Raw genomic sequence first — 16,994 nt, forward strand, 5'->3', positions numbered from 1 at the left:
GCGCATTTTACCAAATAACAGTGAAATGCTGCGCTATTGACTTTAGACCAGGTTTTTGTTGGTCAATGGTACGATCACTTCCCGCTGCCTCAAGATAGCAATACGCCCAGAATTCACCTGAACACACCTCCCTGTAAGACCAGCACGCCCATGGGTGCAGGTGCATTTGCTATTTAAAAGACGTGGCCCCTGGATGGGAAATTGACAACTGCGTTGGTCTGAAACTAGCAAAGACAGTCTTGTGTCAGGCTTTGCCGGGTACAAGATAGGGCCCATAGTGTTCAGGTGTTCCTTCATGTTAATATGTGGATATATTCTTTTGATCAAATTAGGGCTGGGCAATATATCGATATGATATCGATATCGATATATGAGGCTAGATATCGTCTTAGATTCTGGATATCGTAATATCCTGATATAACACAAGTGTTGTCTTTTCCTGGTTTTAAAGGCTGCATTACAGTAAAGTGATGTCATTTTCTGAACGTACCAGACTGTTGTAACTGTTCTATTATTTGCCTTTACCCACACAGTTATTATATCAACATAACTGATGATTATTTATCAAAAATCTCATTGTGTAAATATTTTGTGAAAGCACAAATTGTCAACCCTACAATATTGCCACAATATCGATATCGAGGTATTTGGTCAAAAATATCGGGATATTTGATTTTCTCCATATCGTCCAGCCCTAGATCAAATCCCAATTTCTATTTTTTGTTTTTATTAGTTGAGCTACTCTACAATCTTACTATGTAACGCCTGGCTAGGGCCGCTTGATTATGGAAAAAAAAAAAAAAATCATAATTGCGATTAGTTTGGTCAATATTGAAATCACAATTATTTAACACGATTACTCATCAACTTTTGTAAAGATGTTGAAATTATTGAACAAAACAGTAAAACAGGTAAACAAATCAACAGTGAAAACATCTTGAACCGTAAAATTCCCCTTTCATTCAGAACACAAGACAAAACAAGAGTTTACTTGCAAAACGTAATGGGCAAAATAATGTTTTTTCTCCATTACATTATGTTTGTGATCTTTAAGAGCCAAAATCGCAATCACGATTAAAATCCGATTAATTGCACAGCCCTACCCCTGGCAACTGCAGAAGTACCCCCTGGTTGGGAATCACTGAAATGAATTACCGAGTCATAAAGAAGTGGATGAGAAGGAAGAGCACCAACCTAAATCCACAACTTCTCCAGTTCCATGCCCTACCTGTGGACGGTAGTGTATGACTACACTTACAAGCCTTCCATGAACTATTTTCCTGGCAATTGTCAGAAAAGTAGCCTAAATGGTTCTACTTCTATGCTTTTCTAAATGCAAAGGCGTTTGATGATGTGAGAGGTTGTTGCTCTTGCCTTGAAGAAACCTGCCATCGCCCCCCCAGGGAAGAAACAGATAGACTACAGAGAAGGGAGGGGGGGGGGGAGGAGGGGGGAGAGAAGACAGTCCACAGTAGGTCACAGTTTACATGTCAAGGCCACGTTTTCTTTTCCCAACACAACGCTTCTCGGCTGTAATCACTTTCAGAGCAGCCAGAGAGAGAAAGCCACATGTCTGCCTGGTATGTGAGTGAGTCATGTTCATCTGGCCTTGCACGGATGGATTATGACAGATCACATGACTTCTGTCTGATCCAGATATTAGCTTAAATGTGGGATGTATCGGTTAAAAGATGCACATGCATGTCAATCCATGTAGCTGGACGTACAAATATGGACATAACACATGCACTTTTCAGATAAGGGTCTAATCTAGTACTGCAACTCTGTCAAAACTAGTTTCTAGGTTGGAATACAGTCAGTCGTATTAGTTTTTTTCTAATGTTTGTACTATACATTACAGAACATATGATATTGTTACCACTATCTTGTGCATTAATGTATAACAAAAGGGCCCTTATTATAAGGGTGACCGGGCCCCACAGCTGTGAAATTCCCTGCTGACAAAGTCAGTATCTTTTTTGAAATCTCTTCCTGAAACTCATTTTTATTTTACTGATTTGAACTGAAAAATAGTTGCTTTTAATCATCATTTATATCATTTTATCTTTCACGTTTTGGATTTTATTACTTTGTATTCCTTCTTTTAGTGTAAGGTACTGTACTTTGTAACCTTTCCTTTGATGCTTTATAAATAAAGTTATTAATATTATTGTTGTAGCTACCAGCACAACCTTTGTCACAGCCCGCTAATAATGATTTAACTTTACATTTTGTAGAATGTAGCATTATGGAAATGAGTTTCCATATTCTAATTGTTTCTATTTTTACATCTCCATGTCATGTTGTTTTTGCTGTCTCTAAACACTTTATTTTTGCACAGTTAGTATTTCGTATAAACCTTATCCAAGTCAAAAAATTGCAATACTTTAATGTATTTCACAGTTCCATCATTTTCTGAATATTTCCATAAACGATCCTTGAAAGAACTATGTAATTTGGTACTAATTACAGGGGGAATAGGAAAGCTCGATTTAAACAAAAAGAAATTTGAAATGTCTCTTTTTGAAACAAAAAGCTTTTTTAACTTAATATTTTATGTGAAAACCAAATGTTAGTTCCACTTGCTAAAAATAGACTCCGCTCAGCTACAGTGACCACAAAATAAACTTGTAGACTACAGCAATAAAACATGAAATATATTTAAAGATATTAACATAATCTTAAAACAGGCCCTTTAGCAATGAGGACGCCAAAGTCTCTCATTTGACTACATTAAACCAAACATGCAACTTAAATGGTTGAGGTTTGTGATTCATTTACAAAAAAAAAAGTGTTAATGTTAGTTTGACGTGTGCAGGTTTTCTACTTCTAACTGGACAAATAGCAGACAGACATGGATGGCCAGAAGCACATGGAGATCATGGAGAGGAAACAGCAGGGACGAAGAAACAGAAGACAAAGCTCCAGAGGAGGGAACACAGAGCTGATTGGATTTGGTCTCTTGCCACTTTATCAGCACATTTGACCCTTCAGTCAGTCCTCTGATATCTTATCAATGGGGATTGTTTTGGAGGAGAAACCGAGAAGTCCGAATTCTCTTTCTTTGTTGAGGAAATTCTTTCATTAAGCCAGGAATAATAATCTTCACAACAAGAGCACACAGAGTAACACATACATTTAGAAAATGTGCACCAAACTATTGCATGAAGCACTTAAAAGGAATAGTTAGTTCAACATTTTGGGAAATAAGCTTATTTGCTTTCTTCCCGAGAGTTAGATGAGACGATTGATATACTCTCATGTCTGTACGGTAAATATAAAGCTACAGCTAAGAGCTGATTATCCTAGCTTAGCGTGAAGTCTGCAAACGGGGGCAAACAGCTAGCCTGGCTCTGTTCAAAGGGAAAAAAATATGCCTACCAGAATCTCTAAAACTCACTTATTAACACATTTGTTAAATCCCAAAACGGAAGTGTAGCAGGGAACTATGTGCAGGCCTATTTCCTGACAGGTGGCAGGGAAATAGTCAAACACATAACTCCACATAAAACTGCAAATCCTTACTTTTAATGAGGGAGTTTTAGAAGTGGCTGCTTGACGAAACCAGACCTCTTCCTGACATTTTCTATATTTATACATGTGTACAACATATTATTATTAGGTCCAATTAAACACAATTTGACTTGGACAAAAAAGACAAAGCGAGAGTGTCTTGGTATGGATAAAGACACTCTTCTTTATTGCATCTCTTGTGTCTAGGCTGATAAAAAAACTTTACTTCTAAATAAAGACTTGACCTAACGCAGCTTTAATTAGTTCAAGGAATCTCCTAGTGTGTCTGTGTGCTTGTGTTCTTTACAACTGTGAGCGGTGGCCTGGATAGCAGATCTTATCTGAGAAGTTTATGGCTCAAGCTGTTAATAGAAGAAGGAAAAAAAAAAAAGGCAGCTGTTAAAGTGGCAAGCTCCAGGAAAAGGCTGAGAAGGTTCGAGGGGAAATGGCTCCAACACACAGTAAGCACATGAATCACCAGGCTACATGAGAAAAAAACTCAATCGACCACAATACCTTACTGCAAAATCAAAATGAAAGCTCTTTTTCCTTCAAAGAAAGAAAAGAAAAAAATACAACAAAAAGATAAAAACATGTTATTCACACACACGGTGATGGAAAGACAGTGATGTTTAAAAGACGGACACCGCCGCTCCCACACAAACACCACCACATCAGTGAAACTTTTACCTCCATTTTGGTTTTCACAAGGGGGTTGAAAACGTTCAAATGGAGAACAGAACCACTATGTAACTAACGTATACGTTTTTATGAACTATTGTGCCACCAGCAGCTGGTTTCAGTTGAACATTTGGTTCCTGGTAGCAACTGCTTCTGGCACAATGCCATAGCTGTTACCAGACATTGTCACATCCGCCATATTTTCAGATCTGCGACTAAGCAATTTTTGAAAAACATCATGTATCTACCCCCCCCCCCCCAATTGCTCCTGTGGTTGCCCTTTCTGTTTTTGATTTGTTGATAGCTTAGTGTTAACCAAGCTAGCAATTACACTAAGATAGCCGTCTCAAGCTAATGTGTGGCTAATGCTGCATTCACGTAGTCTGGCTATCACCAGACTCCCCCGAACATTAGTCTGGGGAGTCTGCGCTGTATTTTCTACTGCACAAGAGGCGTGATCAACGGGCATAGTTCAAATGACTCTGTACGCAACTGGATAGTCCTTCAACCAATCAGACCAACGATCCGGATGACGTAGCAGCGACAGCGGCATCAACCGGTTGCTGCGCTTCGGTGGCCGCCATGTTGAATGTAAACAAAAAGCTGCTTGGTTGCTTCTCTATCGGCATCGTGTTAAACCCACCAATAGCGCGCCAGGCGTGGATGTATTAAGAGAACGGCGCCAGGTGGATAAGCCAGTTTGCGATTGGTTCCCGCAAAATTGTAACGGAAGCAGGATAGATAAATGGGCCACGGATGGTCCCATTTGTTGCACCAGCACGTAAGCTCATTTACTTGTTATATTTTGATTGTCTTATCCGTACAAAAACGAGTAAAAGTGTAAAAAAAACAAAATTGCCTTTTTTACGCAGGGTTGCTAGAATATTTTTTGGCTGAGACCCCGGAGTCTCTGCTGGTTACCTTGGGACAAAGCCAAGCAGGCTGTTTTCCTGTTTCCTGTCTTTAGTCCTAAGCTAACAAGTTTTCCCAAAATGTCAAACTTTTACTTTAATGTTAATCTCCACTGGTGATACTTTGATATTTATTTGTTTCACAATTGCTTCCAGTAAAACAAATTGAGGGCAGACGATCTAGCCTGTGTAATTATAAAATTGCATACAATTTATTTTATTTTTGTTAGTGTGAAAATCCTGCGGATTAATTCATTTTGATTGCAAGCAAATATGCAACGATGTATATATATATATATATATATATTATGCCCGCTTGTAATTTTGCCTACATTTGAAATGTATTTGAAAAAGCCAGCTGATGTATCAAATGGATTATTCATAGAGCTTACAGAATAGTTCAACCCCCTTGTGAAAAACTAGTAAAAGCTCTGCATTAGAAGCATTTATTAGCCATAACCTCCAGACTTTACTAAATTCAAACTTTTTCAGGGTGCCTCACAAAAACACATAATTGTATAATAATTAATAAAACTCCACTTCTGTACAGCTCAGTGTGACACTTTCTCAGATCTGTTAGTAAATGAGGGTGAAATCAAGTATGAACACATACCTCCTCTGTTTGTAGGTGAGCATGGCCTCTGCGATGGGGAGCTGGTGGGCTCCATTAGCTCCCACCATGTACTGAGTCACCCTCGACACCACGTCTGGGTTCTCCTGGGCTGCACAGCACACAGGGATTCATTCATTCTCTACTACTGACTGTATACCTGACTACATAGTCACAAACATTATTTAAAGCTATACTGCGCAACATCATTATATATTATGTTCAAGCCACTGCCAAATGAGTTGATACAAAGCTAATTAAGCCCATCAGTTCCACAAAACTCTCTTTATTTCTCAGTATGACTATGTTTACAAAATGCCGTAGTCTGGCAACATTCGCACGCAGCAGCTCGAGTGATGCGTTTTACATCACCGCTGACAAAGGACAACGGCAGCGTTCAGCTTTGGAGACAAAGAGGACATCAAAATCACAAGATAATTATCTCTTCTGAAGAGTCTACCATGTTTTTTGTAATCCTCTGTGTCCTTGATTTGACAGGATAAACGCCACTAGCAGCTGCATGGAGGAGGGCTGAGGGTGTGATCACCGAAGGCTTGTATCATGTGGATGCGCCGACAGTGTTGTTGTCATTACTTAGAATTCCTCATGGGGGTGACAGAAACTACGCACTATAGCTTTAAGGTGTTCATATTCATTTTTCAATTTCCTGTTTTCCTGGTTGTAGATGATTTCTTAAGATTGCTCTAAACTTTATAAAATGTTTAATAATGTAAAAGTCAGTAAGACTTTAAGAGCCCACCTATAACAGGAGCCTCTGGCTTGTGAAACAGGTCCCTCCAAGCAGCATCTTGGAACAAACTGTTGTATCGATAGTCAATAGTGCCGAGATATTTGGAGACTGGATGTGCACCTAAACCAATAAAAGAAAAACAGTCAAAATCACACAGCAAACAGCTTTAAAAGGTGCAGCGTTAAGTCATTGTCAGGGCCACATGGAATCTGCAGATGTAGAATTCCACAGGATGGGCACCTGGTTAGCTTACTTGGTAGAGCGTGCGCCCCATGTACAAAGGCGCAGTCCTTGTTGCAGCGGCCCCAGGTTCGACTCCAACCAGCGGCCCTTTGTTGTATGTCATTCCCCCCCTCTCTCTCTCTCCCCTTTCACATCTTTAGCTGTCCTTTACAATAAAGGCCTAAAATGGCCAAAAAATTATCTTCCACAGGATTTCTGGCTGATTTTGCTATCCACCTCAAGCAGACAAACAGTTCGCTAAATTCTGAAGATTTTCATTCTGGATCCCTTCTAAAAACTGTTTAAAAAATCTGCAGATTAAGTTTAGGCCTGGCCATTATAACTGTTGAAAACAAATAAGACCAATACTGAGAGGACTGGCAGCCTCAGGAAAATGGGTTGGTTTGCTTTACAGCACCAATTGGAAGAATATACAGCAATATTCATCCAGTGCAAAATGATCTACAGGTTTTAGAGCTTCTGGTCATAACGGATGGTGAAAGGAGTGAAAGACAGATTCAAAATATTTTCCAACATGCTTGTCCCATAATAGAGGCAGCACATTTTGTAGGAAATTAAGCTTGAAAAGCTACTAGAAGTCTCCACCATTATCTTGTACATTTTCAGTCAATTTTACAAGATATTAATCTGACAAATACAAGTTGTACATTAATGTTTGAACAATACTAGCACCTTTATATATTGCAAGTAAAAACTAAAAAAACATAAAAGCAACATTAAAGTAAGGCTGCTCCTAACCTAGAGGGATGATGAGGAACCTCAAGTAGCCGAGCCAGTCAGGGGTCTTATGGGAAAGGTGGTCCACAAAAAGCCTCAGAACAGCACTGAGGTAGTGCTGCGCTCCGGCCACTGCGATCTTTATGGGAATGGGCGTCTGGGAGTTACAGTTGCAACTAGGAAAGAAAGTAAATGGACAGCTTACAGCTTTTACAATCAATGTCATCAATTTGGGTGTATAGCTAAGTGTTTTCAAACGCATTCTCATGAACAGGTTCGTACGATATATAGTACGAAAATGTATGCACACCAATTCGTATGATATGCTATTAATTTGGCAACCGCCATCTGGTCACGTGACACCGACTACAGAGCTCTGGGAGCTTCCGCTCGTATCAGCGGCAGTTGGTAGTTGAGTTTAGCTGACAAAAAGTCAGTGTCATGCGGCGACGACAGTTAAGTTTATGAACCAAAGCGACTAGTTAAGATTAGGAAAAAAAATGGTGGTTTGGATTAAAACACTCCCGAGGAACAAACATGCATTTCCTGGGTGAGTATTTTGTTTTCACCGGGAAGCTGTAGCTGTATGCACGAATGGTTCATGAGAACAGCCTGGTACTTTCAAGTGTGAATATATGATGGCTAGCCTATATCCACGACGTTCTGCTTCTGGGATTGCTGCATTGCCGAAAGAAATTCCGCCGGATTTCACTCATTAAGGCCGGATATCTATTGCCTTGGGCTTCCTTTGTGTTAAAAGGAAGACTAAAACAACCTTTAAACGTGCACGTTCCACCAAACAAGTTCCTTCCCGAGGTTTCCGGAGGCGCCGTTGCTTCGTGCGGTGCTTAGCACCGCCCAAGACGATTGTGACTGGTTTACAGAAATGCCAATAAACCAGAGCACGTACTTCTCCCATTCAGGAATGCTGTGTGGACTAACCAGACCCTCCTCCACAGCGCTGTGGAGGAGGGTCTGGCAATGCGAGACTATATGATGGCAGCAGAGAGAGTGAGTGAGAGGCCGACTTACAATCTCTGGATGCGAGAGACGATAGTGTTGAATGCAGCTTGGATGTCGGCCGTGGTGCAGGTGCAGACTACTGGTAGATGGTGGTTTTGCAGCATATCTGATAGATACTGAGAAAGGGGGAGAAGGAGAAACACATGAGCAAAACCTACAATTGTGTAAAAAAAAAAGTGTACGACTTCATTTAAAAAAAAGTATTTCTCTGTCATACATTTATTTGATAAATCATTTATTAGACCTATCTTAATAAGTAGTGCTTTCTAAACAATTCTTACAACCTAAAATAAACTTTTTTAACAGTACATTGCGTCTGGAAAGGATAAGATATGTATTAAAGGAAAAACTAGCACAACCCAGTAAGATTTGGCAGCCCTTTATATCATACCTGACACAGTGAAAGTTGTAGAATACATATATACACTATTTCTTTAGTGAGTAGAATGAGTAAAGTAGTAGGTTTAGGAACGGGAAGAGTGTGGGGAAATAAAGGTCTCTTATGTTTTGTTAAGAGACCTTTATTGCTACATGAGCGGAGTGATTTGCTCGCAGCACCTGAGAAGCCCCGTGGTGAGGAGCAGAGAGTAGCAGTGCTTCGCCTTCTGAGAATATAGTTCCCAGTATGTATACGGTTAGAAGATGGCTGTGTCTCATGTGACCTTGTTATTTGTACGTGTACGCTGTGACTATACACATCACAACATGTAAACAGGAACACGTTGGTGTTATTTTGTCACTTATTGGGAGCAGTAGGCTAGTTGGAACCGGTTACCTCCAGCTAGCGCTGGGGGCGTCAGACAGAGTTACAACACACATGGAGATGAGAAGGGTATGTATCGACTTGTCTAACTCTGGGGGATACGGTGAAAAAGCTAAAGTCCCAATAAGTCGGCGTGTTCCTTTAAAGTTCTATATACAGATTCATGATTGTAATCTTACTTTCACATTCCTACAAAAATGAGCACTTATTCAATTATATTATTGTCTGTACAATAATCTTTGGCTCAATAAATAAAACTTTGAGAATACACTTTTTAACATCTATCCACAGCTCTACCAACAGAATTTGAAAGGCAAATGTTGAGAGAAAAATAGCCGTTTGAAGGTGGCCGTGCAGCTTTTCCTCACCTGGCCCTGCCAGTCTGACGTGTTGATGAGGATGATGCTGTCAGGGAGGTTGGTATCAGACACCAGGATGTGGTTCAGTTGGTCATACACTGTCTTTCTTGGGATCTAGGCAGGTAAAATAAGAAACCTTTGGGTTAAAATAGGGACCCATATTTGTGATTAAGGGACCATACAACATGTTTGATAAAATGAATGAATCTTCCAGATTCAAAACTTTAAAGTCAGTTGTTTTACCAGGATTTAAGATCAATCTTAAGACATCATGGTGTGTAGAGAGGCTACGTCTGGTATTTCATGTTGATAAAATCCAGTGGTTGAACAAGTATTCAGATCCTTTGCTTAAGTAAAAGTACTAATACCACACCGTAGAAATACTCTGACACAAGTAAAAGTCCGGCATTGAAAATGTTAATTAAGTAAAAGTATGTAAGTATCATCATGAAAATGTAGTATTAAAGTATTAAAAGTAAAAGTACTCAGTGCAGAAAAAATCAAAACAGTTCTGTCAATCAACTAGGTGTTTAATGGTCTAATCATTTCAGCTGGACTTGTAGGCCGTCATATTGTAAAACATTGGAATATGTGTTTTGGGTGCAAACATCCTAATGTGTAAAGTAACTAGTAACTAAAGCTGTCAGATGAATGTAGTGGAGTAAAAAGTACAATATTTCTCTCTGAAATGTAGCGGAGTAGAAGTAGATAGTGGCATGAAAAGTACCTCAAATGTGTACTTAAGTACAGTACTTGAGTAAATGTACTTAGTTACATTCCACCACTGTGTTCAAATAGTATTGACCAGACAGTGAGACAGTTATTCACTTACGAATCCTTCTCGGCGATCATCTAAACTATTACATTTCACTACTGATAAAATCCATTCCACAGAAAGAACGTTCGATATTTTTGGATTGTCCTGCAGTTCCCCCTCCTACCTGTAGGTGACAGCGTGTGTCCAGGGACCGCTCATTGTCCAGGCTGTTGGCCCTCTCGTTCTGCGGCCTGCTGGGCTGGCGCTCCTTCAGCGACGTGCTCCGGCCTCGCCTCCCTGCCAACTTTGGTTCCTGCCTGAAAACGAAAAACAGCAGAGCAAGAGAGGTGGAGGACTGGAGTGCCAGAAGCAGAGGCACTGATGTAACGGTCAACGACACAAAGCATAAAGCCCGTTTCGATCTGTAGGAGATGATTACAGAAAGGCACACATCCACTAATATTAATTCAAATCCAAAAACTGATCCACTACTGTTCCCTTTTACAAGACACTATTGATACATCTGTCATGCTCTTCTCTGTGAATGTCTACGGTCAAGAGTTCTGCCAGCTCTAAAAACCATGCTGCAGATCTTTAACCCTCTGAAGACAAAAGACAACACTCCTACTCAAAAAGCAATAGTACAAAATTTCATATTCGACATTTATTATACATGTATTATTATATACACATGTATTATTATGTACTATTTTAGTCATATATATTCACTACTTTTGTGAACCTAAGACTTTGGTAAACAAAACTGAATGCACCAAAACAAGTTGTGCATGTGGGTAAAGGTTTGTTTTCACAAGACATTTGAGGAATTTCAAAAAGCAAACATTTTTCAGCTTTAGGGCCAAATTATCTCTTCACACATTGCTCTAGGACAAACACTTTACAGAAAGCTGAGTTTGTTCTGAACATTTTGATATGAAACACCAGGTTCTATGCAAATACGCTTAGAAGGAGAATTAAAGAAGATGTGGGGGGAAAAAAAATCAAGGATATGCCCTTAGACCTCTGAGGGTTAAAGAAGTGGATTATTGTTGTTGATGTAATTCTACCTGTTGGATGAAATGATTAGGGACTCTGTCTTGGTCATTTTGCCACTCGGTGGCAGTCTCTCTAGAAACGTGTCCATGTTGTCCATCTCCAGCTCTGTGGTCGGAGTCACCGCCTCCGGCTGCTCCTGAGAGGAAACAGAAAGAGAGAGAAAAACAGGGTTTATGAGTTCAGAGCTGACAGACGTGTTTATGCAATTTTTCTTTTCAACCCTTTTTCACACGTTAAATGTCTCGACTGTGCCAGAGGATTTTAGTTGCTATCCATTGTGATTTGCTAAATGCGTCTCTTCTTCCTGAACGTAAAGTAACAGTGGGACTATAGCTATAGAGACTATGCAGTCACATTGGACCCTAAGTTAACAAACGTGTCATTTCTGCATTTTTAAAAGCCACTAAAAAATCAAACTCAAAATATTGACTTACAACAATACGACTATTGATCTCAGGCAGCTTGAAGAGTTTATACTCACAAAGGAGATGTTATCAGACACGCCGTCATCTGGATACTTGACCCCAGCGCACTTGGTTTTATCTGGGTCAAGCTGGAATGAGATGGTGAGAAGAATAACAAACCCAGGGACTTTCATTTCACATGAAGCACCGTTTCATTAAACGCCTCGAGATGGATTCTTGGTTCAATAGAAGCCCTACAGTTTCACAAACAGACCAGTGATCACGTTATAACGGATTTAAAACTGCGGACTGATGGGAAAATCTGAGTTTTACTCCCCTGTACTTCAGTAAAAGATGCCATTGAGCAGGATAATTGACGCCTTTCTGCTCTAGTGGATTTGTCAGTGCAGTTCATTGGTTACACTGGTCGGCCTCCAGCTGTTTCACTCTGGTGTTACTAACCCAGTTTGTTTAGGTTGATGTAGAGCAGGGGTATTCAACGTTTTTTAAGCCAAGGACCCCGTAACTGAGAGAGACGGATCAGGGACCCTCTATTACATATATTGTATAAAATTAAGTTGCAATACTATGTAGGGCAGCCTAAAGCCTTTATACATACATTTTTTGGCCATAGAATACTAAGCTATTAAAATAACTGTTTTATTGATCATGTTTTAATGTTACACATACACGTGGCACAGGTAATCATTAGGATGAACTGTATCTGTGGGTGGCTACCTTAGAGACTACCTCACCTATAGGCCAGTAAGGCTATCATCAGTGGGCTTTTTTCACTAATAGGCTGAATTACATTTGATAATAATATGTTGGATTCATGTTAACACATTTTAATAATTGAAAAAAACTTAACAAATTAACAATAATCTGTCGGCCGCCCCCCCCCCCTAGGGGTCCCGGACCCCCTGTTGAAGATCTCTGATGTAGAGGAAGCAGGGGTCTGAGGTGGCCATGTGATCAGAAACACAAGCAAAATGTATTGAAGTCGCATGTTTAAAATACGCAGGAGGGAAATCCTGCTGAAGTGCTTTAGGAGTGTTTTATACATTGTTGCAGTGACATTTGTCTCACCGGGCTCGGAGGCTCCCTGTGGCTCCGGATGCTGTGGATGCTGCCGATCTCAGTTTGAGAGCTGGAGAGGGAGAGACCCTCGAAATATGGCCTGAAACACAAGAAACAATCTGGCTGAGACAAATCACTTTGTCTCAACACGACTATCGACTGGGACTGACAGATATGAGGAGTCTCCTCTGAGCCAGTGGCTCGGTATGCATCACATTAGGCTATTTTAAGAACAGTAACAATTTAAGTTAAGTTGCATGTACAGTCAGTGACGGCTAAACCCTAAAAACGGGTTTCATGCTTCTTGCGCTCAGCGCCGCCGATATTACACAACTGCGTGATAATGATAGTTGCCAGGGGGAAAAAAAAAAAACATCCTGTTTGGTATCTAATTGTTCTCCAACTGTCTTCATCATTCTGAGACCAGAGAATGACAAATGTTGAGGATGACTCATTGTCACTCCTGCCACCTAAGAAGAGGCAAAAACTGATGTTATTATTTAATAATGTATGGTGACAGGGTAGGAATTTGGCGTGAACAGCAGCAGAGAGACTGAAGGGAAAATGACACAAAGAAGAAGTTATTTTAAAACCTCAAAGATTCAGGGCTTTTTTTAATTAATTTATTTATTTTTGGGGCATTTTCGGCCTTTATTTTTGACAGAACAGCTGAAGACATGAAAGGGGAGAGAGAGGGGGAATGACATGCAGCAAAGGGCCGCAGGTCGGAGTCAAACCCTGGCCCGCTGCGTCGAGGAGTAAACCTCTATATATTGGCGGCCGCTCTACCAACTGAGCTATCTGGGCGCCCAAGATTAAGGGCTATTAAGAAAACATTCAGGACTGAAGCCCAAGAAGCCACCCCTTCACTCCGCCCCTGACGCCGAGCCGTGCACCTCCAAGATTTTGTAACAAGGCGGACTGGGTCCCACAGACAGAAGAGAAGAAGTCCGTTCTTGGATCCGCTCTGACTGCAATCAGTATGAATGACCAGACGGCTCGGGGCAACCATGCGTGCCGTCCGTACCGCCCAGACCACGCTGACCGCAAGAAGCATTAAACCAAGCAAGTCAGGATATATAAGCCTCAGCTGCTTTGATTTTGATCATTCTTTTTTTTCTTCTTTTTTTTTATTGAAATGTGATACAAAACTGCTGGAGCACTCTTAAGTTTATGATTACGTTTTAATGAGGTGTCTCATAAACTTAAAGTCGTTTCCGTTTCCGACCGTGCAGAGAATGACAACCACAGAGAAAACCCTGAATATATGCATTAAAAAAAAGGTGACATTAAAATCTCAATTGCAATAACGCATTAGCACAAAATATTAGGTAAGTACAGCTTTATTAACAAGGTTGTATGTATCGTAAAGCAGCCTTTGGTAGTTTCAGCCTCAGTGTATTCTGCAGGGTTTAAGGAAGGACATGGATTTTGGAATTTCAGTCTAATGATGGATTTCAGACTTTTTGTGAAGCATTTTTACTTTATCATCATCATCATCATCATCATCATCATCATCTGGCCTGCAACACCCAATATAAGCCAAGTGTTTCACAAATAAACACACACATCCTCAATACTGCTGGGAAACACTCACTTGAGTTTGGGTTTTGGCGTGCTGAGGACGCTGTCGTCGTCGTCTAGTTCCGGGCCGCTGTCACTCGGGTTCTCAAACTCTACGCTGTCCAGGTCCAGGTCCTCCTCCTCCACCTCAGGGGGCGGCTCTGCAGGGTCCTGCTCAGAGTCCAGCACCTTCAGACACGCACGCAGACACACACAATACAATGATACATTCTGAATAGTGCAAAAGTGAGACAAAACCAAACGGTATAGAAAACTAAAGACACTGGAAATGTGCAATATAAAGGAAAAATATAAAATAAAAGTGAAAGTGTTTATGAGTGTCTTTTATAAAGTGACCAGTGCTGATCCTGATGGGGGGGGGGGGGGGGCTAAGAGTCAAGAGTTCCACAGTACAAACACAAGAGAAAACTAAACTGCCACAGACAGAAACACTCACCTCATCTGAAACTCGGAACCGCTTCAGAAGAGCCACCACGCGCTGCTTAAAGTTCTGCTGCTAAAATACAGGAGAACAAACACACAATCACAAGTCAGTCTGGGACCTACAGTACAGTAGGTAGGATTTACTACAGTGCCCATCAGCAATCCAACACGGTAAAAACAGTTACAGCCACTGAGCTCCTGCATTTTAGTCATTTTACCGGCAGTAGATGCATTTGCAGTGTTGCCTGCGTATTGATTTCCCTGCGTGTGCTCATGTAAATCAATAATCAAGCAACATCATGCCTCATCTGCTTTCTGGGGCTTTTATCGCCTGCTTCTGCATACTGATAAAACTATATCACCCACAAGCAAAAACCTATTAAAACTGTCTAGTTAAAGCTCATTGTAAGGTGTTCAATATTACTTGACCATCTGTGTATGGATCACTTGCAGTATGAACAAAATGAGGTGTTTATTGGTGGGGTTTATTTAACTGCAGTACCTGAACACACACTGTATTCTTTAGCTATAAACAAATGCAAAAGCAATCCAAACTCATTTTACAGAGAACATACGGTCTGCTGAACTGAAAGGGAAGTCTTTTTCTTTCTTGTCTGTTCATAGTCATAGTTAATATTTAATAATAAGCTATTGCACTGTTCAGTCCCTGCACTGTTCACTTTTGCACTACTACCATTGCACACACTCTACCATAGCACCTTATCATGGTCATTGCATCACATGGTCAGTCCATACCAGACCTTTGTAGTCACTTCACTAATTGTTAACTCTTTAAATTTCTGTGAGTGATTTTTTATGCATGTGAGATATTTGTGTGTATGTGTGTTTGTTGTGTTATGGTTGTCTAAGCTACTGGATGCCTAAAATTTCCCTCTGGATGAATAAAGTATGTATGTATGTATGTATGTATGTATGTATGTATGTATGTATGTATGTATCTATCTATCTCGACACTAAATAACTACCGTTTTGCTCACAACTGGTGCATTATTTAGTTTAACGTCATATCTTATCCTGAAGAAGAAAAGTGATGGTTTTAATTGTATTCTTGTTGAATGTGCCAGATGTAATAACAACATTTGGCCTTTCTTCTAATTACGAGTGCCTTTGGATTTTTTTCCTAATGCTTACTGGATTTGTTCATGCGCCCTTACCAAAGAGCACCATCTTATTTTCACACAGACTAATGATTTAGGTGAATCATTGGGAAAAAAAATTAAATAAAAAATATTGATTCTCTTTAAAAAATCGTCGCAAAAAAAAAAAAAAAGTCACAATACATACAATTTTCGATTCCCCCCTCCCCTCCCCCCCACACCCCTTGTGGGTAGGGAAGCTCAAACTTTCTTTATAGTTTAGCCAGGCCTCTTACTCTGGTGATGGAGGGGGTCCTTACAATCGACCTCCTCTGCTTCTTTGACTTTCTCACATCGTACTCGTCATCCTCCAGATCCTGGAAACAACACACAATGAGGTTGAAATACAGCCTTTCATAAAACAGACAAAGTTTTCAGTGGTGGAATGTATTTACTCAAGTACTGTACTTAAGTACAAATTTGAGGAACTCTTTACTTGAGTCTTTTCTTTTCATGCCACTTTCTACTTCTACTCCGCTACATTTCAGAGAGAAATATTGTACTTTTTACTCCACTACATTCGTCTGACAGCTTTAGTTACTAGTGTAATGGAAAATCACATATTTGTCTATTAACATATCTTACTATTGCTTTACAAATTAAGATTGTTACACACAAAACACATGTAGTTTATAAATTATAATGTTTCTTTTTATAAATTAAACTATCCAACAATATAACGGCCTACAAGTCCAGCTGAAATGATTAGACCATTAAACACCTAGTTGACAGTTGAGAACTGTTTGGATCGTTTCCAGTTTCTATCTTTCTCTTACTACTACTACTACTACTACTACTACTACTACTACGTACTTTTGATTTTAATACTTTAAGTACATTTTCCTGATGATACATACTTTTACTTAAGTAACATTTTCAATGCAGGACTTATACTTGTAACAGAGTATTTTTACAGTGTAGTATTAGTACTTTTACTTAAATAAAGGATCTGAATACTTCTT

At 40.0% G+C, this 16,994-nt stretch overlaps 1 protein-coding gene across 2 annotated transcripts in view; it reads right to left on the reverse strand.

The window, feature by feature from the left end:
- pacs2 (phosphofurin acidic cluster sorting protein 2) overlaps positions 1 to 16,994 on the reverse strand; it is a 68,462-nt gene that overhangs the window by 7,958 nt on the left and 43,510 nt on the right. Inside the window, exons 7-19 of one of the 2 annotated variants that reach the window (XM_078277498.1) lie at positions 16,269 to 16,349; positions 14,889 to 14,948; positions 14,466 to 14,620; positions 12,878 to 12,968; positions 11,866 to 11,937; positions 11,396 to 11,520; positions 10,513 to 10,645; positions 9,581 to 9,685; positions 8,459 to 8,565; positions 7,448 to 7,602; positions 6,476 to 6,586; positions 5,719 to 5,827; positions 4,030 to 4,062 (exon numbers count right to left, since the gene is read on the reverse strand). In XM_078277498.1, the coding sequence (XP_078133624.1) occupies positions 4,030 to 4,062; positions 5,719 to 5,827; positions 6,476 to 6,586; positions 7,448 to 7,602; positions 8,459 to 8,565; positions 9,581 to 9,685; positions 10,513 to 10,645; positions 11,396 to 11,520; positions 11,866 to 11,937; positions 12,878 to 12,968; positions 14,466 to 14,620; positions 14,889 to 14,948; positions 16,269 to 16,349 (1,337 nt within the window). The remainder of the gene's footprint in view (positions 1 to 4,029; positions 4,063 to 5,718; positions 5,828 to 6,475; positions 6,587 to 7,447; positions 7,603 to 8,458; positions 8,566 to 9,580; positions 9,686 to 10,512; positions 10,646 to 11,395; positions 11,521 to 11,865; positions 11,938 to 12,877; positions 12,969 to 14,465; positions 14,621 to 14,888; positions 14,949 to 16,268; positions 16,350 to 16,994) is intronic. The other variant, XM_078277499.1, reaches the window with a different exon arrangement.

This window comes from Sander vitreus, chromosome 20, assembly GCF_031162955.1.
Source record: "Sander vitreus isolate 19-12246 chromosome 20, sanVit1, whole genome shotgun sequence".
Taxonomy (NCBI): domain Eukaryota; kingdom Metazoa; phylum Chordata; class Actinopteri; order Perciformes; family Percidae; genus Sander; species Sander vitreus.